The following is a 22,544-nucleotide window of genomic DNA, read 5'->3' on the forward strand; positions in this document are numbered from 1 at the left end:
AGGGTTGTATGCGCTTCTAGGAGGAGGCGGAGGAGGCGGAGGGAGCCGGCGGCGGAAGGGAATCTCCCGCCATTTTTCAATCCCTGCTTTTCTTCTGTGTGTGTTGGTTCTAGGCGGGAAATCAGTGGGGGCTGCTAGTGTCTGGCAGCTTTCCCATCACCTCTCTGCGCTCAGCAGACGCGGATTAGGCCGTCCGTTATCTCCGGAGCCGCGCACTTCTCTCTCCGCCTGCTCTCGGGATGGCGCCGTTGCTGGGCCGCAAGCCGTTTCCCTTGGTGAAGCCTCCGAGTGAGCCGCCCGCTGAAGGGGAGGAAGTCTTCGTTGTGGAGCACACCAAGGAGGCGTTCAGGAGCCGGGAGTATCCTTCATTACTGTGTAGCCGTCATGCCCTCCGTCCGCTGTCATCTCTAACCGGAGGCTGCATCACATCGGCCGCAGTCCCATTGTCCTGCTGTCCCGGGATCGCCAATCTGTTCACGCTGATGCGTCCTGCGGTTTCTATGTCACAAGCCGCAAGGATAATTATATATTGCGTTTACACTAATGCCACAAGTAGCTGCTGTGTTCAGAATCGTTCACCTATGTCCTACTTCGTTATACGATGTGTGGTTATCATTACAAGGTGTTTCCATTCACTGACAGCAAGCAAAGAAGGACCCAGCAGCTCCTCCAGAGGCTCCATGTATAACAGATGTAAGCTTGGGGTGACATTATCCCTGCTGTGCTGAGGTTGGTGAGAGTTGTGACGTCACATGTTGTACCACATCTGTTCCAACTGGAAACAATGGGATCAGTTTCCCTCTGTGAGACGCATCGGGATCCTTTGGATATGAGGCCTTTTTTCATGTTCCTGCTTTGACTTGTTGATAAAGTTTTGTATTTGTGGGGCGCTCTGGCGGCTTCTGGTATGATGACTTCTGTGTGTGGGATGATACGTTGGCCATTTTATTGTGACAGTCTGCACTGGCCTTTAGTGAGTGGCTTCACCCCCCTTATCTGCTGCCACCAGTGATGGGCGTCATTATATACGGTGAAGGAGAGGTCAGTCAGCATCTTTCCAGGTCACAGCAAGACACAAAAATGCCCCATACATCATGTAGTGTAACAGATGCATATTTTACTTAATAACACATAATATTTGTATGATCCCACACTGGTGTTTACATTCTAAAGTTTCTAAACCATCACTTTATAATTATTTGCTCTTTACTAAGGTTTTCCTCGGTACCTTAGTAGGATATTGCAGAGAAAAACTTGTGTTATTTCACTGGTCACAGATGGCTTGGGCACAGTTTGGGTGTTGGTACCTCCATTATATCCTTGCCTGGATCACGCTTGAGTGCTGTCACTCCATCCCATGAGACAAAGCAGCAGAGTACAGTGCTCAGCTGTTTCCGGCAGGCAAAGAATGGAGTGGACTTGTCACCATCCTGTTCAATAGGGAGCTCAGGACCTTCATTTCATGCAGCACTTTGGCCCCAGTAGTCGTATAAGTATCATGTATTATGATTCCCTTACATCTCAAGTCTTCGTCTCGCTCCTACTTCCTGGTTGTTGTCACTAGTTTTGTAATGAATCTGTGCACTGGTATCAGCATTTCTTTGCACTCTCCACCTCTTATGTTAGAAAAGATGAGGAAAGTGAAAGCAGACACTAACATAAGAGGTGGAGAGTGCAAAGAAATGCTGATACCAGTGCACAGATTCATTACAAAACTTGTTTTTTGTTTGCAGTCTAACAGCTCTGAAACCTATTCCTCAGTGTTCCCCCATCACTAATGCCAATGACATATTGTGCATAAGTAAAGTTATTCCATATCAGATGCTTTTTTTCCTTAACTACTTACTCAGAGAGTATGAAGCGCGGTTGCAGCACTATGCTGAGCGGGTTTGGACATGTAAAAGCACAGGTAGCAGTCAGCTGACTCATAAAGAGGCCTGGGATGAAGAGCAGGAGGTGGCTGAGCTGTGAGTAGCATATTACTATTTTATTAATAGATCTCCAGCTTGTGTGTGATTCTGATTTGTCCATCTAGCTGTACCCATGTTTATCCGGTGATGATTGGATTTTCCCTCCTATACTACTAATGCCTGCTGTGCGTGGAGGCAGCACAGCCATGAGTTCTCTCCATGCAGATTCTAAAGCACCACAACATACTATACCTGGTGCACAGAAGGGTTGCTCCTGGACTTTCTTTTTTAAGTGTTTATGTATGTTTGCTGTCTCTAAGTTTCTTGCAAAGCACAGTATTATGCATTGTCCTCTTAAAGGGGTTGTCCCAATCTTTAGGGTTCGGCACTGTCGCCTGACCGGGCGTGTTGCAATATAGGGAGCAGAGTAGCCGATCGGGCAGCTTTATGCCCCTAGCAACTAGATATGACACACCTGACCAATCGCTGTCATTCCTAGTTGCTAGTGGTGTAAGGCTGATAGGGTGCAGAAAAGCCAATCAAGTACCAAAGTATCCGGGTTAGGCGAAAACATTTGGATTTAGCTGAGCTCGTCTGGTGTCTGAGTACAATACTGTGATTCTGGATTGGAGCTCACCATTTGCATTGGAAAGGATAGTGACATGTCAGAACCCCTACCATGTGTATGGGATTATAATAAAACTCATTCACTACATTCACACAACGTTGTGCACACGGTGACCCTCTGCATAGCGAGATATGGCGCATGACGGCGAATTATGGGAAAACATGGAACCTGTAGTCTTTCTTCCTGCTACGGAATGGTATGGTGCCGCACGTTTGATGCACCGTACCGCTCTCATACGGTGCCACGTTCCCATTGCCGTCTCCCAAATGGTTGTGTGAATATAGCCTTAGGCTACATTCACACGAACGTATGGGGGACGTATATACGGACGATTTACGTCCCCCATACACTCCTATGGGCGCACGGCACCCTACGGGAGCGGTACGGTGCAGCACACGTGCGGCACCGTACCGTTCCGTATCCGGGAAAAAGATAGGACCTGTCCTATCTTTTCCCGTAATACGGGGCCGTGCGCCGTAGGTTGCTATGGAGAGGGGCGGAGGTGAGCTGCGCTCACCTCCTCCTCCTCTCCCCGTACACTGCCGTTGCCCGCTACGGTACGGTACGGGCGGGCAACGGCAGTGTGAATGTAGCCTTACACTGGTTTTACTGTATAGAAATGCCCAACAGCAATGTGCTGATATCCTGAAACATCTGACTTATGGTTTTCTGGGTATTCAACTCTCTCGTCAACCTGATTTACGATGGAAAAAACCACAAAAAAATAGGTAATATAACTCCACAACTCATCCGGCACCAATCCCATCATTACGTGTACACTGGACATTCTAGTCAGTAATAGAAGTCTTGACTTGCTCTACTCCTGTAATGTTGCTTCTAATGGATTGTCATTGGTTTCTGAAGATAAAATTTGGAAACATAGAAGCGTACTATAGTGCAGTACATACAGGTTTATTGTGAATTACATCTCTGCATACAGAACTATTTCTGTTGAACCCCATTATAAGTCTATTGTTGGTATATAACATAACGTGGTTCTGGCTATTATATATTAGCCTTAAGACTTCACAATAATATGTTTCTAACCATTATTTGCTCTTGTGACAGATTGAGAGAAGAATTTCCAGTATGGTATGAGAAACCGGTGCTAGAGATTGTGCACCATAACACCATCTCCTTAGACAAGTTAGTGGACCAGTCATGGATGGATATAATGACAAAGTACGCCATTGATGAAGAGTGCGACTTTGAGGTATTGTAAATCTGACTGCACCTAGCATTTCTTTATATAGCAACATATAAAAATCCAGCAAGTCATTTTGAGGGGGGGAATAACACTTCCTATTATCCAAATATGACCTTGCCTTCTTATGCAAGTGGCTTCACTCCCATATCAGAAACATATAGAAGCCTACCTGAAGCAAACGGGCAGTATAAAACTGTAGTGGCTTAAATACAATAAAACTTTATCGTATTACAGCTTTGACCCCCTTGTCACATACAAAGATGTAAACTCCATATCCTTGTTTTTTATTGTGCAAAAGCAGTAAAAAAAAAAATTTACACTTTAAGTAATACCAAATTGATTTAAAACCAGTGATTTAAAATTTTCTTGATATTTGTACCATGCTAGCAATGACCAGTCTATAGCATTAGACATGACATTTTAACCACAGCTACTCCTGTTATGGTCTCTTCAATCACTGGCATTCTCTATTATGATGTTGGTTATGTAGGAATAGTTTATGAAATATTCTTCCCCCTCTTCTTTCCCCCAAAGACGGCTCCTGAAAAATACATTAAAGTAAATATTGTAAAGATTCATCCTCTGGAGAAAGATGAACAAACAAGTGCAGAGAAGAAGGCTGATGGGGCGTGTGATTCTCCATCCAGTGACAAAGAAAACTCCAGTCAGGTTGCGCAGGATGTCCAAGTTAAGGAAGAACACAGTCGGAGAGACAGTCTAAGTGCAGTAAGGGAAAGTAAGTCTCAATTTTCTCAATTGCTGTAATGAGTTGCCATGTGAACTTGCAGTGAAATGTGATTTAAGTAATGTATGTAGGGGATGTCTATACACATGAAGTCCCAAAGTTAGATTAATGGGTCATGTAGAGGGATTTGTAGTTGCATAACACTGCTGCAGATAAAACTATGGTGTGGTCATTCCTGTTGGTACCACACATCCATGAATGTTTTGAATCCATTGTAGCCTCTTTGACTTACAAATATACCCCATATTTGCTACAATATATACTCTGCGGACTGCACAGGTAACTTTTTCTCAGTAGTGTGTGTGTGTGTGTGTGTGTTACATTTGATAAATATGTAATTGAAAGCTAAACCTTTATATTTTCTTTTAGGCGACAGAGCAAGGCGCTCACCTCGTAAACTTCCTGTAACATTGAAAAAAGAAGAGAAAAAATGGGCCCCACCTAAGTTTTTGCCACATAAATATGATGTGAAACTGCAGAATGAAGATAAGGTATGCTTGTACTCCATAGTAGCTACTTCAGCTAGCTAGAGTTTTTAGCGTAACTTTATTAATTGGAACAAAACATACATAAGTGACACTAACGTACCTATCCATTTTTACATAGTGGGAGGGCATTTATGTAAAGTGTCGTTACCTCCACCCTTTTGGTTTCTGAGTTTTTTAATGATTTTTTTTTTTTTTTTTTTTAAATGTAAAAAAGTTGGGAGAGGGAAAAATATATATTTTTCCTCCTCTGCTGCATCTAACTGGTTGGAAAGGAGAACAGGCAGTGGTAGAGTGCCACAAAAAAGGCAGAATTGTTCATGTTAAATGTCACCCGGTATCTTGTGGTCACCTTCTAACAGTGATATCTGATGAACTAATATTCACGACTGTCTTCCAGATCGTCAGCATGGTTCCTGTGGACAGCCTATGGCGCTCTGAGCGGCCTCCCAATAAAGAGATTCTGCGATACTTCATTCGTCATAACTCACTAAGATTGGGAAATGGAGAGAATGCTCCCTGGGTTGTGGAGGATGAACTGGTCAAAAAGTACACTCTGCCCAGCAAATTTAGTGACTTTCTATTGGATCCTCACAAAGTAAGTACCTTGCTGTAGACTTCTGTGTTCATTTTTGTTTGTATTTTCTTTTGATAAAAAGATATTTTCCCCATGTGAACAGTGCATGGGGTGCTGAAATTGAAAATTTATTGGAAGCAATGGTCATTGGGGAAATGTATTACTTCACCTAACATACACCTGATTTATGAAGTGAATCCAGTTGTTGGACAGATTTATGAATTGAGACTTTTTCAAAAATCACTAATTTGGGCTCAATACCATTCCTTTCCTTCAGTATTGTAGAAAATAGAGGGACTAGTGGTGAAAATATAAATTGCAACTGTTAATACCAAAGAAAATCACTGCAGACATTAGTACCTCATGTTTCACAATTTCTCAAGCAGACTTGGCCACTATGATAAATCTGACATGGAATTCAACCAAACTAGCGTAAGATGCCTGCCTAATGTTAACACCTCTTTTCCCTTTGTCTCTGTACAGTGTGTCTGTTAGGCTACATTTACACCAAAATATAATATATTCATTTCATAGACATATGCATAGTATGTCGCATCTAGCAGGAAACGCATCCTGCTTCCCCTGGTTGAGTGGCGTAATGGCTTAGCAGAGCCTTAACAAGCCTATGGGGCACGGATGCACCTCAGTAATGTATCTGTCCATATAACTCAGGAGATGCCCCGAACCTCACTAGTTTCTGCTGCTGATGTTCACTCATCCTTCAGAACATAAGGATGTATCCCACATAGGGTTATGTTGTAACTCTCCATTGTAATATGTTGGTAATTTGCCAGAAGTATCCTTACAACGGAGTGCAATGACGGCCCTTTTATAGAAAACGTACAAGTTGGGGTATTTATTGTCTTCCCTATTTTGTCTTTTAGTATATGTCTGCCAACCCTACTCCAGCAAAGAGGAAGAGTTTAGGATCTCCTGACCAAAAGCCCTCAAAAAAAGCAAAAACTGAAGGCGATAAAAATTTCTTAAAAGGCAATAAATCCCCACTCAGCCCAACCTCTTGGTGCCAGGTTAACCTGAAGAAGTTGTCCCCAGGCTCTCCTTTAAAAAGGAAATATACCGAAGAGGAACTTGCAAGGTTAATGAAGATCGTGAGTCCCTCTAAAGTGAACGCAAGCCTTAAGAAAGGAGCGGCTTTAGGAAATAAGAAAAACTTAATGAATGGCAAGAAAATGTCTGGTAAGGCTCGCTCACCTAAAAAGAATATGAAAAACTCCAAACTTAAGCAAATGACCTTGTTAGACATGGCAAAGGGTACCCCAAAAGTTTCTCGTACATCAAAAACTGGTTCCTCTACTCCCAAGTCGGCAAGTAAGCCGCATAAACGGCTTCCCGCTGCTGCCCTCCATCTGATCTCTTACTACCGTGACAACAAGAATCGCGAAGACAAAAAAAGTTCTATTTCGGCACTTATCTCTAAGGTGGCCAGGCTTCTCTCCGATGAAGACCGAAATAGACTTCCGGATGAGCTGAGAGAATTGGTGCAGAAGCGGCATGATCTACTTGAGGCGCGGAAACGTTGGGCCATGATGTCTGAAGCAGAAAGGGAGGAGCACATGCGGATGAAGCGAGAGGCCTTGAAAGTTCGTCTGAAAGAGAAGGCTCGGGAACGCAAGCAAAAGGAGAAGCAAGAACGCCAAGAGAAACGCAAAAGGTTTGAAGATCAGGAATTGTCTGGAAAGAACTTGCCAACGTTCAAGCTGGTTGATACCCCAGAAGGTTTACCAAATACTTTATTTGGCGATGTGGCAATGGTGGTAGAGTTCCTGAGCTGTTATTCTGACTTGCTCCTCCCAGATGGCCAGTACCCTGTCACAGCCGTTTCCTTAATGGAAGCTCTTGCATCTGAAAAGGGTGGTTTTATGTACCTGAACAGAATGCTTGTTGTGCTTTTACAGACCCTCTTACAAGACGAGATAGCAGAAGACTATGGAGAATTGGGCATGAAACTTTCCGAAATCCCACTCACATTGCATTCTGCTTCTGAGCTTGTGCGTCTCTGTCTCCGTAAGTCTGATGCCCCAGCTGGAGAAAGCGAAGTCTCTGATAAAGGAGATGAGGAGAGCGAAGGGTCTGCTGTCTTTCAGGATGATGAAGTAGAAGACGAGTACCTGGAAAAACTGGAGAATTCAGAGTTTTTTGAGCTCACTACAGAAGAGAAGCTTCATATCCTTGCTGCGCTGTGTCACCGTATTCTTATGACTTACTCTGTGCAGGACCATGTGGAGGCTCAGCAGCAGAAATCGGCCGAGCTCTGGAAGGAGAGGCTGGCTATGCTGAAAGAGGAAAACGATAAGAAACGTGCAGCAAAACAGAAGAGAAAAGAACAGGGAATCAAAGGTAAAGAAGACGTCTCTCAGTCCAAACAACAAGCTAAGAAAAGTGAAAAGCTGAACAAAACCGAACAAACTGCAGAACCAGAACCTGAGCCAGAGGATATGATCAGTGCTGTGAAGAGCAGGAGGCTACAATCGATACAAGCCAAGAAAGAGAAGGAGGAACATGACAAACTCACAAAAGGTAAGACATTCTTCTGTAATAAAGTCTAGTCTTGTATTCTGCTTTAATAAACGAGCTTTATGACTGAGCAGGACAGTAAGTAACTGCAGTAGATGGGAGCTTACAAGCAATATCCTCTGAGAAGATGGTGTCTCTATTAAAGCATAACTGTAAAGTTACAAAATAGTTTTGGCACAGCTGCAGAGAGGCTTTGACAACGATACCTGTATCATGCTGCTGTTGTCTTCCTATCTGGAGATATAGGGCTAATAGATATGAGGCTATCCGTAATATCCTCAGCTTTTTCTCAAGTGGGCGGGACTTCCTGGTTGTGATATCGGCTGTGGGCAATAATGCAAATAGCACTCGGATCATCCATGTTAACGTGCACAAACGGCTCAGCCAATCAGGATACAGAATCTGTGTGACTGCTTGTACAGAGATCTAGTGCAAGAGAAAGGCAGGGAAGACAGAGCATTGGAGCATCTACATCAAAGAAAAAGCTATATAAAGTACATTCACAAGAGGCATTAACACACTTTTTCATAAGCATCTGAACAGCTGAGAAGAGATTTACCTACATGTTAACATTGTGTTTATAAAATGCCTACATTAACACAATGTTACCACGTTAACATCACATTAACAATATGCCATTGCATTAGCAAACAGGTATTAACACAATTTATTTGTTAAATCTCCTCTGCTGTTCTGATTACTTTGAAAACGCATGTGTTTACACTATAAAACGCCTACGTAGGAATAAAAAGGTGCCCCTCACTAAAAGATTCAAATATTTTATATTCCATCACTGTTTTTGTTTTTTCTTTTTTTTGCCATTATACTGTATGAAAGTTCCCACCTATCCGCAGGCCACCCCTTTCCTGTATAAAGAGAGGTTGCATTGTACGTGTATATTTGCTGTGTGGGCAGGATCGGATGCCGGTCATTAGAACTGATGGGGAGCCTTAGCTCTGGCTTTATTTGTACATTCACAATTTCATTAATACTTTTCTACTATATGAAAATTTTCAAACACCAACTGCTCTGCTACATCCCATCCCTGGTATGTAATTGGATGACCTGAAGCATGTGATCAGTCACATGCTTATGACATGGCAGGTCCTGCACCTGCCAGAGCCTTTCCTGATCTTGAGTGCATGTGCTAGTGACCCCTCCCCCAGGTCCTCTTTAGAATTCCTGTACGTAAACTAAAAGTTTGTTTCCCCCTTACAGAAAGATTTCAGAAAGAGGCAGAAGAAGAGCGGGTGCGCAAACAGAAAGCTTCTGCAGAGAAAGCCTTTCACGAGGGCATTGCCAAAGCCAAACAAGTATTGAGGAGGTCACCACTTGGCACTGATCGCAACCATAACAGGTATATACATTTGAATGAAACTTGTATAAATAATGTAACTGCTTGTAGCACAAGTTGATTGGTTACAGAATGTTATTGTTACCAGATTATTTGGTAAATTTTTATTTATTTTTTTTAATACAGATACTGGCTGTTCTCTGATGGCACTCCTGGACTCTTTATTGAAAAGGGCTGGGTACATGACAGTATTAATTACACATTTAGTCCACCTAAAGAGGAAGATGATGAAGAGCAAGATGAAGATGGTAGTATTTTTTTTCTCCTTTCTTTAAAATGTAATACAGTATATAGGTATATTTTGAGTTACTTTTTAATTGTCTTGGCAATCTTATAGTATTTTTTTTCCCTTCATGAAATGCGACATCCTTTTCATTCCAGGCTGGGTGTCTTCTGTATTACATAAATGGCTATTAAGCAATATTTTTTGCTGTGTTTAATAGGACGTGTGTGTGTGTGTGTACCACATTCAAGTAGTATCAAAAAATCTTAATCATAGTTTATAAATCGCATTGCAAATCATGACGTAAACATTCATCATATTCAAAATATCTTTTTATACAGTGCAAATATGTCCATACCATGGGTTGTAACAGGACAATTCACAATGGATTCTTTCCCGCTATAAAGATTATTCACAAGCTGTAGGTAGCAAAGGTTACACCACTACGTGGTGTTGAATCTAGCAGAGGCAGTTTGCGCATAGTTCATGTTGTTTCGGAAGTTATGCCTCCTTCCTGAGACTTGTCACACTGTCAGTATTTGATCGGTATTTTGCACCAGTATTTGAAAGCCTAAAGCAGAAGTGGAGGTTTCATAGAAGACATATGATGGGAAGATCTTTCTCTCTTCCGTGTTTTGGACACACTGGTTCTGCCTGAACTATTCCTGTGGATATTTAAAAAAAAAAAAAAATAGATGTGTTTATACGTTATTAATATTTTTTGCCAAAACCAGGGGTTAGCAGAAAGTACAATGTAAAGATACAAGTCTCGTGTGTTTGCTGGCAAACTCTAGTTTTGGCTTGCAAATACCAATTTAGTTTTGGGTATGTGTTTAAACGCATGCTTTTTACATGTTACCATGGGTTTGCCTGCTTTGAACGCATTTTGTTTCATTCATAGAAGTGGATGTAGCTGTGAAAGCATTAACCAGCCAAAGGCATGGTATTATTCACACAAATTCATTTTGTACATGAAAAGAACAGGTGAAATCAGTTTTGCATGACATAGAATTGGTCTGGTCGTGTGTATACACATTTTGACTTGTGGAAATCAGACATTTGTTATAGTGAGGAAGAATATTGCACAACTTTTCATTATATGAAATAACTATGAGAGCTGTGAAATAATATGTATAGAAATGATGTGAAGTAAAATATGGGTTTACTAAAAATGCTTATAGCGTAATTATCTTTCTCTCCAACCCTTTCAGTCAACATGGAGAGCGAAGATGCTGACAGCAGTGTTGGTGGCCTGGACGACTCCACACCAAAGGAAGATCAGCAAGTAGAAAGCACAGCACCTAAACAGGGGCAGAACCTTTGGTTAGTTGTCAGGTTTTTTCTCTTTATTGTATTTTGTTTTTTCTTTACCCCACTTTTTTCCAACATTGAAAGATGCATCTCATGAATATAGAGACCACTGCAGCTGTGTGGCTTTTCGGATTGCTGATTTGCTCCTGCAGCCTAATCTTGAGAATTAACTTAACAGGTTATTCTGTGTTCACTTTATTTACTTTCCTAAAATGGTTAAAAAAAAAAGGGATTCAAATGTTTTACCATACGTTTTACAAACCTATCCTTATTTTGCTAGTAAACGGTTGTTTCCTCATTTCTCTTAGGTTCCTATGTGATTCTCAAAAGGAGTTTGATGAGCTCTTGGAGTCTTTACATCCTCAGGGTTTTCGTGAGAGCCAGCTGAAGGAGAGGCTACAGAAAAGGTAATGTTTCCCTATCACGTTACTGTATTTTCACCCTACTGATAATTTGCTAAGTTGCATCAGTGTTTTAACCATAGATGCAATTCTACTTGCAGTTACTAGGTGGCGCTAATTATCTTCATAACTTGCATAATATGCTTTCCTTATGCAACTTGTGACCAAATTTGTTCTTATGTGTTGCACTATTTAAAAATTGTTTAGTTAATCTTTAAGGTTGTTAATCTATGGCACATCTACTGATCCTGGTGTTTATGCCAAGATATTTTTTTTTTTTTTTTTATTTAAAGACTACAAATACTGTAACATTTTTTAGAACTGTCCAAACACTGAATTCAAAAATGTAAAAACAAGAAGCAACACTTATTCAAAGATGGTAGTATTCTTTTCTGAATATTCATCATAATTCTCCCAAACCCTGAATTTCATGTTGAATTTCTTGTGACTCGGTTTCTTTTAGAATAATTGGCCTCAATCTCTCATGGCTAGCACATTCCTTTAAATGAGCACTTCTTGTCAGCTCTTCTTCCGGTAGCTCATTTGCAGTGATTTTATTCCAATTCTTCATCCATGTCACAACCTCTTGCAGTATCTGTTGCTCCTTCACTAGGTCTTATTTTAAGGGGGGCCTTGTATTTCCAAGCGTGAAAAAAATTGTATTAGGTCTCATATTCAGGTGATGTTGTTTTCAGGCATGCAGGATATTGTTGCAACAGAAGCAAAGATAGGACATGCAGGTAGGAAGGACAGCAGAGGCTACTGGGGAGTGGAGTAGCCCCTGCTGAAATTAGTGCATTAGTTAGTGTTAAGGTCAAAAAATGTAATAATGTCTTAGATGGCTAAAATGTAAAAGATGGCTTAGCGCTAAGAATGTCACTAGGAATCTACCATCAGATCGACCTTGGGTAGATTCCGGATGGTAGGTTTCCTTTTTAAGGAGTATTTTTATAGCTTGGGCTCTTGTCTACAGGACATAACTATACAGTAAATGTTCTAAATGCTGGTTTCCCCTCCTGAACCCATATCTAATTTTATGAGGCTCCCATTCCCCATACTGCACAGTTGCATGAATAAGGTGGATTCGACATATTGGTAATTCAGGGGCGGTATCCCCATAATCTATGAAAGGTCTTTACTCTTTTTGTGTATCTGTATTTCAAATATATTATGCAGTGAATTCATTTTTCTTAAACTTGAGATGAATGAATTGTTTTATTACTCATTGCATGTTTAGGTATCAGGACATTGTGCATTCCATTCACCTTGCTCGCAAGCAGAACCTGGGTTTAAAGATATGTGACGGACACCAGGAGCTTCTAAATTTCTTGCGCAGTGATATAATAGAAGTAGCAACAAGACTGCAGAAGGGAGGATTGGGCTATCTGGATGATACAACAGAACTTGAAGAGAAGGTAAGAAGCGAAGTTTCTTGTGTATACTTGGGCCTCTAGTATTAGACCAGTCTTGCTGAATACTGGATGTTCTCTTTCCGTACAGGTGCGAACATTGGAAAACCTAAAAGAGTTTGGGGAGTGTGTCATCTCTCTACAGGCGGCCGTCATCAAGAAGTTCTTACAGGGTTTTATGGCTCCAAAGCAAAAAAAGAGAAAAGCTCAACCTCAATCAGAGGAGGCAGCAGCTAAAGCTGAGGAGCAGGACGAGGAGAAGAAAATGGCTGAAGAGGCAAAGGTTGGCCAATTGCCAAAAACAAAGATTAAAGGGGTTGTCCACTTTCATCAAATTATTGATATGGTTTTTGTAAAAAAAATATATAATTTTTTTTTTTTTTTTTTTTTTTCCCCAATAGACTTTCTGTATCAGTTCCTCAGTTTTCTAGATCTCTGCTTGCTGTCCTGCTGTTGGAAGGTCCTATGTTTAGTTCCAGTGAATAGAAATCTGTCCATGGCAATGTGATGGACTAGCAGGTTCACAAGCTGTTAGTATCACATGGCTCTGATTTCTCTGTGATAACGGCTCATGCACCTGCATGTCAATCACATGCCTATGGACAGATATGTATTCACTACAAGTAAACCTAGACTTAGAAGACTGAGGAATAGATACAATATTCCAATATATTTTCTGTATAACTATCATTACACAATATCAATCATTTTCTGAAGGTGGACAACCCCTTTAACCTGTCCTGATAGTAATATGAATATGCAGGAGTTAGAACTGACCGTGAACATTAGTGCTCCATCTTCTAAAACAATGACCTTGTTAGTGAGCCCGTTCTTATGTTGTAGGAAGTCTGAGCTTTGGCAGAACTCTGCCTGCACAGATTTGGCTTTGCATTGCCTTTACTGTTTCTCCCCCGCGGTGCAAGAGACTTTAATGCGTTCCCAGTCAAAGTGTACAGCTGGGGATCGGAGCGTAAATACTAAATCGGTGGACAGACCACCCTATTTATTCTCTTCAGGCACAGAACAAGGCACCAGCTGTGGGCAGATTGTGCTTTGCTCTGTAGCTAAACCACTGTGGGCGACATGTATCTTTTATCTTTACTTTTTTTTTTTTTTTTTTTTTTTTTCCCTCCTTTTACAGTTGTTGCGGTGTTCATGGGTGTATCTTTATACGGCTACATTCACATGAGTGTACCCACCGTACCATAGCACAGCAGGCACAAGTCAGTGCCCACCCCTCTCCATAGAGAAACATGGGGCCGTGCCCCATCTTTTACCCTGGAACGGACTGCTATGGTGCTGCACTGTACAGTGCAGCCATTGACGCTTATGCGGGACGTTTATACGTCCCCCATACGGCCGTGTGAATGTAGCCTAAGACAGATGTTTTATTTGTTTTGCAACTTTTTTTTTTTTAGATCCAATTAGACTTTTTAGGTGCAAAACGAAGTACAACTGATGCCATGCCCAGTTCCATAAATGTACCTAAAATGTCGCAAAAATCCCAAAACCTGAGATTAAAAAAAAAGAACCTTGTATCACAACTACAAATTTAGATTCATAGCACTTTTAAAGTATCACGACTTCAATGTTAAATTACAAAAGAAATGATACCTGTGCCCCTGTGAGTCTTCAGTCTCCACAATTGCCCACTAACTTTTTTTTATTTTTTATTTTCCCCCTTTTTGTTGTGTAAATCTGCCTTCTTTGCTCAAATGTCTGTCTTATCCCTTTTCTTTAAATTGTTCCATGAGACCAGGAATTTTCATCTGTGTTTCAATGGCAGCCCGAAAGATTATGAGGTTGATTTAATATCTGTTGTCAGACTCCATTGCAATATAACAAAATATTTCAGTATGTGTGTCAGGTTATGTGTATGTGTCAGGATGGCGGCTTAGTTTAGAGTCTCCCTTGTGTGTATTGCACTTTCACAAACCCCTTTGATTGTGTTCCAGACATTTTTCCATCCTAACATCAGTATCCTTGTGAAGGTGAAAATAACATTTGTTTGTGTTTTGGATGGGAGTTCCCTTTTATGGCCTTCCCGAAGTCCAGCTTTGAAGCTGTACATGTTTCTCATGGTTGCTGCATTACTGGAATGCCCACATGGGGGCAGTACGCTGGTATCGCAGGTTGAGGTCTCTTGTCCTAATAAATGAATACACTGGGAGTCGATGGAAACTGCAGATATAATTCATTTTGAAGCCTTAACACAATGAGTTTAGCTGAGCTGGTATTAAATAGCATTTTTTTTTTTTTTTTTTTTTTTTCAGGAAAAGATTTGGGAGGTTTATTTTTTGGGGATGTGTTATTTTAGTGCAGTGTCCATGTGCATTGCTTGCATGGCTGAACATGACAGATAGTGACAAGATAAGTCTCCATATTCTCTGGGCATTTCACTTTAACCCTTGAACGCATGACAGAGGAGACGGCACAAAACTTAACTAGAGTAATAAGTATTGTGGTATGAAACACGGTGGTCTTTTTTATCATTTTGTTTTAAAACCTTGCCCTCTCTGGAAAATTATTAATTAACTTTAAAACTACAAAACTTAATTTAAAAAAGAAAAATGATTTAAGGGGTTGACCACTTTCAGCAAATAATTGATATGGTTTGTGAAATGAAGTTTCTAGAGATCGAGAAAACCGTAAAAGTACAGTTATTGGAAGTTTTATAACTTTTCATTTCACAAACATCCATTTGCCCTTAAAAGGGGACAAATAAAAACCTTATATATATTAAAATAAAGGGTGCCGGTGGCTGGTAATTATTCAGTGCACATACAAACCATAGCTTGAACTTCACTGTCTCTAGGTTTTTGGTATATGCCAGGAAAGCTCCCAACACACACGTTGACCATAGACAGACATGTACTGGCAAACAGAAATCTATTTGGGGCAGATCAAAACACCATGTGCACGTAATTTGTTACAATACTCTCTTTAAAGGGATTTTACCAGTTTGATCCCTTATCCACAATGACCTCACTAGGAAATTGTGACTATTGCAGCCCTTCTACTGCACAGGTTTAGCTGGGCATCGCCTTTGTTTCTCTCCTGTGCAAGAGACTTTTTAAAGACTGGGAACCTCACCGATCACAAGAAAGGGTTGAGCATGCTTCTTGCCAATCCATTCAGTACTATGGGAGTGCTGGAGATTGCCAAGCACAGCACTCTACTATCTCTGGCACCCGTGTAGGCAGTGAACCAGAGTCTGGGAGATAATTCGGCACTGTGCTCAGCAATTCCGGACACTCCCATGATTATGGAGCAACAATATCCTTGCTTGACCTGCAGCACATGGAAGGTCTCTCCATGATGCTCTTTATTTTCCTTAGTCATGCCTTTTTATTCCAAATAACTGATTATTCTTGCATGTCTTGTGCTCACAGGTGGCGTCGGCTGTGGAGAAATGGAAGACTGCAATCCAGGAGGCCCAGACCTTCTCACGCATGCATGTGCTGCTGGGGATGTTGGACGCATGCATCAAATGGGACATGTCCTCTGAAAATGCCCGGTGTAAAGTTTGTCGCAAGAAAGGTATTGTCACAGACTGGAGTAGGTGACTGGCAGCCACCTATTGTAATACCATTCCATTGCCAAATATTGGATTTCTTGTTTCTGGCCAGGTGAAGATGACAAGCTGATCCTCTGTGATGGATGTAACAAAGCTTTCCATCTGTTCTGTCTGCGACCGGTGCTCCTCAACATACCTGATGGGGAATGGTTGTGCCCGGCTTGTCAACCAGCAACGTTCAGGCGCAGCGCACGGGGCAGGTGAGGACTGTATATTGTGAATTACTGTCACACTCACTTGTTCTTGGGCCATATTCATGCACAGCTGACATTTATTTTTAATAAATGGGATATATGTGGAAACGTCTTTGTAGACTTCATGTGGTTTTGTACACTGCAGGAATCTGACACGCTGAGCTTAATCTAATTGTGTGCTCTGTCTTGGGATAGATCAATTAGGGGCTAAAGACTCTTGCAGCAGCCAGTTTGTCTATATTTGTAATATATATATTATCTTTTACTTTTATACATAAAGGAACTACGCAGAATCCACTAATGATGATGATGAAGAGGAGGAGGAAGATGAAGAGGATGAGGAAGAGGAGGATGAAGAAGAGGAAGCAGAAAGCGACGATGACCAAGATGTAGTTGGGCTCAGGTGTAAGTGTACCATAACCTGTACAATACAAATCTATATTGATGCAGTGAATCTAAAATGACAAACTATTAAGTAGATTAAAAAATTTTCTTTTTGTTCTACTTAATAGTTTTTAAAAAAAATTTTGTCTGCACAATTATTGCTGTCAATAAACTGTAGCCTCATATGGCATTTCCACTTCATCTCAATTTTTGACTACATACGTTGGAATTTGGGAGCTTCAGGGGAGTCTTGTGTCTATACGTTAGATGACTGGTCACCATTTCCCATTAGCCTTGTGGTTTCTTTTGTGATAAGGAGTTAACCCAAGCAATAAGCTTTGAAATCCTGTGGGAGTTTGGAGAATGGGGAACTGTTGGCCTCTACACACCCGGAGCGCCTGCATGGCACACTGTCGGACCTTGTTTCATTTACAAGAGCCACGTCTGTATGTGAGTGTGGGACATGAAGATGAAAGCGGAGGGGATCGTACAGGATCAGCATTTCTGTGCCTGTGACAGCCGCCTCTGTGGAGAATGCAGTTACAGGGAGGCAGGAGAAGTTAAAGTTCACTGTTTAGACCCCCTGGTAGTAACACGACACGTGTTTTGCCTCCTACCCTGTGTCAGATAAGTTCCCAATGATTAACTTGGCAACTGTGAGATCCTGCTGTGTGGCCCGCTTTTTGTTTTGCAGTCTACTCATCTCTCACCGGCAGCAGCTGTGTCACAGCCATTAATTCTGGAGGGGGTTGGTGTGGGGAACAAATGTGTGGGTTCTTCCCCCTCCTATTCCTTCCATTCCCAGTTGTCTACAGGGATCAGTTGTAATTCTATGGAAACTTTGCCATCCAAATGAACTTCACTACATAAAACTCAGAGCTGCAATGTTTAAAACTTTTGTGTTTGGGGTTGTGTGCATTGTTAGGTGTATACCTTGAGAAACAATAGCTTTTGCTCCAGTTGGGAGCAGACATGACTCTTGCACCAGTTAATCTTTGCACAAGACCTTGATGGATGTCTCATTGAACTGGGTTATGCAGTTACTTTAGGCTCAGCTCCAATTCGGTTCCATAGGATCAAAACCTATGGTGGAGGAATATAGCCATCAATAATAAGTAAAAAAAAAAAAAAATTTTTTACCAATTATGTTTCCCTTTTTAGTGAGATCACGCAAAACGACTAAAGCTAAGGCCAGTAAACCTGATCCACCAAGACGTCGTGGACGTCCACCAAAAAATCCTCAACCTGCCAAAGCTTCACGGCAGCAGCCGGCACACGAGAACGGAGCTGATGTAGATGAAGTGGTACGTAACATTCACCAAGACTCTACCGCTGTAATTTGGTTTAGACTGTACTTCTCACTATTGAGACTACTGTTTTTAATGAACATCTGCCACTCACCCATCGCTCCCCTTAAACACCCAAGTTACCCACTAAAGCCTTATCTGCAATGATCAAATGCCAGCCTTCAATAATGGGTTGTTAGTGAGCGTTTTATAAAGAGGTATAATCTCTTAACATTTCTTCACAATTTGATTTGAGCAGCGAGCTTGAGTGAGCAAATTTATTTACTTGACTGGTTGTCTAACCTGTGCCAGTCAATGTTACGGGGGTGACCCTGCCAGGCCCTGCAACCCTTGTTCTTATCAAGAGTTATGCCAAGTATTTCCCTTTCTGCCAGTCCCGTGCATTGTTCTCCCCTCCCTGACTCCAGAGTAAAGACCTGTGGCGGCTTGTTAAGATGAATGTGTTATGACAGTGGTAATCGCTCATTAAAGAGCGGACTTCTGTCAGGATTAGGTCATCTTCAGTGTCTGTTGCCAGCCATGTTTAATGTGCAGGCTGTGGTATACAATTGTGTGCCTATATAGCTTTGCTGTGTGTTATAGTTCCTTTCATATTTAATGGTGGTGGTGCCTGTGTAACAATCTTGTTCATCTGTTTTCTATCTACCAGGTACGCCAGAGCAAACCAACCTCTAGGCGTCAGAACCAGGAGCTTCAGAAATGTGACGAGATCCTATGTAAGCTCATAAAGTATCGGTTCAGCTGGCCTTTCAGGTACATGCATCCTGCAAATGCAAGTTATAAATGTTAACTAGATTAAGCTACGTGGCATATGCGCTGTGACTTATTTGGCTTTTTCTTAAAAATCTACACCACAAATCTGCAGTTTATCCACCATTTCCACCACCGCTCACTTCATGTAGCGCAAATTGTATGTGAATAAATTTTATATATATCACAATTTGTGTGACACTTTGCCTCAGATGACTTGGGTTTAGAAGCTGCAGGGGGAGTGTCGCTTCAGATGGCCCAACTTGGGATCTATGGTTCCTAAAATATTTTTGATATGTGATCTATAGAACCAGAGGTGGGAACTGATCCTTCCTTTGCAGGTTGCTTTCAAACTACTTTACATGCCTGTAAAGATCAGTTATAGTATATGTCACAGAAGCACAAGTTTGATGCAATCTGAAAGATGTGGTTATGTTTTAATATTACCTAAAGAATATTTCTAGGTAGATCTGAAGTGATGCTCTCTGTAGCCTCAAAACTTAACTGCTCTTAGGCAGAATCTGACTTTTCTCTGGTCGGTTTCACATGACTTGAGGTGACTTCCTTTAGATTTCTCATAAAAAGAAATTCTACCCTACCTGAGGGAGCTAGTTATGAAGATTAAAGGGAACCATCAGCAGAATGGATTGCAACCTACCAAAATGCAATTTTTATGGATTTGAAGTGGTTTTAGTCGGCTTGCACACTTTTTAGTGCATTCTCTAATTCTTTATTAAACAATTGCATAGCATCTTTACAGTCTACAATGTGTCTATTCCTATGCAAATGTATTTTTAATAAAGTTTTTATGCTCTGGTTCATCCCTGCATTGCAGGATACCGTTACACATCTAATAAATGAAAACCGGAAGATGCTTTCACATGGCCACACTCAACATAGTTTATCATGTATTTTATGTTCATAATTCAGAATATTCCTTAAGACTTTCAATTGTGTCCTTCAGGGAGCCTGTGAATACGGATGAGGATGAGAACTATCTGAACGTGGTGACGACCCCTATGGACTTCCAGACCATGCAGAGCAAGTGTTCCTGTGGCAACTATCAGACAGTACAGGAGTTTCTCAATGATCTTAAACTGGTATTTGGAAATGCCGAGCTGTACTTCGAACCAGGAAGCCAGCAAATATCCTGCCTAGAAAAAACTGAGCAGTGTGTAAAAGACCTCCTCAGCAAACACCTCCCAGCACACACTTACCAGCGGAGGCATCGTAAGCACCAGGTCCCTGAGCCGGAGCCCGAGAACAATGGCAGGGAGCGTAGGAGGAAGAAATAAGAGTGGATAAAAGTGAGAGAGGGAGTGTGGGAGAAGGGAGAGGGATAGAATTCTGTATGCAAAACAGAACTGGAAGTTTACCCCCGTTTTAGAGACCAAACATATTTCGTTATATCATGTGTGGGAGGTTCAGCAAAGATCCGGATGTGTGGTGCCCCCACCCCCCCCAACCTTCCCATTTTACCTTGGATGTGTGCATCACCCATGTGACTCTCAATCACTGTAACATGAAACAACATGGCTTCGTGATTAAGAAAAAAAAAGTTAAAAAAACAAACTCTTTAGAAGTGTTACTGATTGAATCACTTAAGTTACGTTTTAGAGCTGCCATTGTCCCCCATATATTGGTGTGGACGCAGTGCACACTTCTGTCAAAGGCACTTACTGGTGTGTCCAGCCAGAGAGCAACTAGAGAACTGAAGTTCAGAGTTGTGGCCTCTCCAAATCATGATCTCGTCTACTGCTGCATTTTAGGCAGAGCTTCTCGCCTCCCATCAGCTCTGGGACAGTTTCTCCACTCCACACACACCTGTGTTTAAGGGTTACATACAAACTATCTGTGTGCCCCAGATCCCCCAAAGAGAGGCGTCTCTGAAGCTGGATCAAACCCTAAAAGAATCACCAGCATCCCCAAACTTTACCTGCCTCCCTGTATTTAAATGCTACCAGCAAGGACTGCTAGATAGAGATTGGAAGAGAACCTTCTATTCCACTCCCTCACGGAAGGAATTTTTATTTTTTATTTTTAAATCTTCCTTTCTGCTGACACAGGTGTCCGACCGAAATTTTTTTTTTTGTGTAATTTTTTTCTTTTTTGTACTGACTTTCCCTTTTCTAGATATTCAATGTTTGCTTGTGATCTTGTAAAAAGGGAGACTTTGTCTGGGTTTGGCACATGTACAGTACAGTTTATATGAAAACAAGTGTTTGCCTTTATTAATATTAAAACAGAAGGAATCACATAACCCTATTGTCTGGATTGTGAATTTCGTTTGATTTCATTAACCACCTGCTTATGTGATTGCATTGCTGCAGATTTTGGTAAATGTTAAAGGGGTACAATAGGGCAATCCTATTGATGGCCTCATCTTGGACACTGGAGAAAGCAGCTGATGCATATATTGCTCTGATTTTGGCGCTGTCAACAAGGGTAGCACCATAATCTACATGGAAAAGTGACATGTCGCTTGTTTGCTTCACTTCAATAATCCATTCCGGGAATGCATTTTCCACTATTTGTATAGGATTGTCATGAATGTCATTCACTACAATGTTACGCTGCAGGTTTGCCGCATGGAAATGTAGCGCAGCAAATCTGCAGGTAATACATGATGATTACAGATATACGTAAAACTATCAAAGGTAAAGACCCCAAAAAAGCCCTTTGCTTTTGGGATGGCTGCATCTTTTGGTGACAAGGAACATGTCTGATAAACTAACGCGCTGACTAAACGTACATTTGAAAACTTAAAGGACACCTGTCATCAGGTCTGTGTCACTAGTCCTGTCACCTCTACCTGTTGGAGCAGCTCACAAGGATCCCATCCAAGCCTTTATCTAGTCAATTCATACAGTAATCATTGTAAAATCATCTTTTCTTTATTATGTAAATGAGGCTGGTCACATGGTCAGAGGCAGTGATGTCACTCCTGTTCCCCCTCCCCTCTCCTCCCCCTGCTCATGTCTGTGTGTAATGTATAGTAAATGCTGCATCCTCCTAATATACAGGTGAGAGACACAGACATCAGCTACACATGAATCTGACATGTTCTGCTGTAACATGGCTGCCTGGAGCTGCTGTATCTCTCCTAAACGCACACACAGGCTGCAGGGGCCACCAGCACCAGGAAGCACATCATTATACAGCCTCACATCATTATACAGGCTGTCAGTCATGCACTGGGGGTGTGGCTGTGCCTCCCACTCATGAATAGAGTGGACAGCTTGAATATGCTAATGCTTCATTGGACATTTCACAGGTCATTTGCATACAGCTTTAGGACCTCATTGCTTAGGTTTACAGGCATGTAGAGGGACAATAAAGGGATAGAGGCAATGCTCTCTAATGGCAGTTTATGAAAATATATTTAGTTTAGGGGGGTTATTTTGCATGACGGGTTCTCTTTAACCCCTTAACGCTCTGCGCCGTAGCCCTACGGCGCAGAGGTATAAGGGATGTATGAAGAGGGCTCACGGGCTGAGTCCTCTTCATACAAAGGTGGGGGTTTTTGCATATTGCACAAAACCCCCAC

At 41.6% G+C, this 22,544-nt stretch overlaps 1 protein-coding gene across 1 annotated transcript; it reads left to right on the forward strand.

Annotated features, from left to right (window-relative positions):
* Positions 1-11: 11 nt before the first annotated feature.
* BAZ1B (bromodomain adjacent to zinc finger domain 1B) lies at positions 12-21,262 on the forward strand. The gene is made up of 19 exons (XM_072138075.1): positions 12-358; positions 1,851-1,967; positions 3,607-3,751; positions 4,280-4,481; positions 4,860-4,981; positions 5,376-5,573; positions 6,437-8,090; positions 9,306-9,444; positions 9,568-9,689; positions 10,876-10,987; positions 11,284-11,382; positions 12,614-12,791; positions 12,877-13,068; positions 16,178-16,325; positions 16,415-16,562; positions 16,837-16,961; positions 18,102-18,244; positions 18,897-19,000; positions 19,962-21,262. The coding sequence occupies exons 1-19, from the start codon at positions 240-242 to the stop codon at positions 20,290-20,292; spliced, it is 4,398 nt and encodes a 1,465-aa protein (XP_071994176.1). The 5' UTR covers positions 12-239; the 3' UTR covers positions 20,293-21,262.
* Positions 21,263-22,544: the final 1,282 nt, after the last annotated feature.

Source organism: Engystomops pustulosus, chromosome 2, assembly GCF_040894005.1.
Source record: "Engystomops pustulosus chromosome 2, aEngPut4.maternal, whole genome shotgun sequence".
NCBI classification, from domain to species: domain Eukaryota; kingdom Metazoa; phylum Chordata; class Amphibia; order Anura; family Leptodactylidae; genus Engystomops; species Engystomops pustulosus.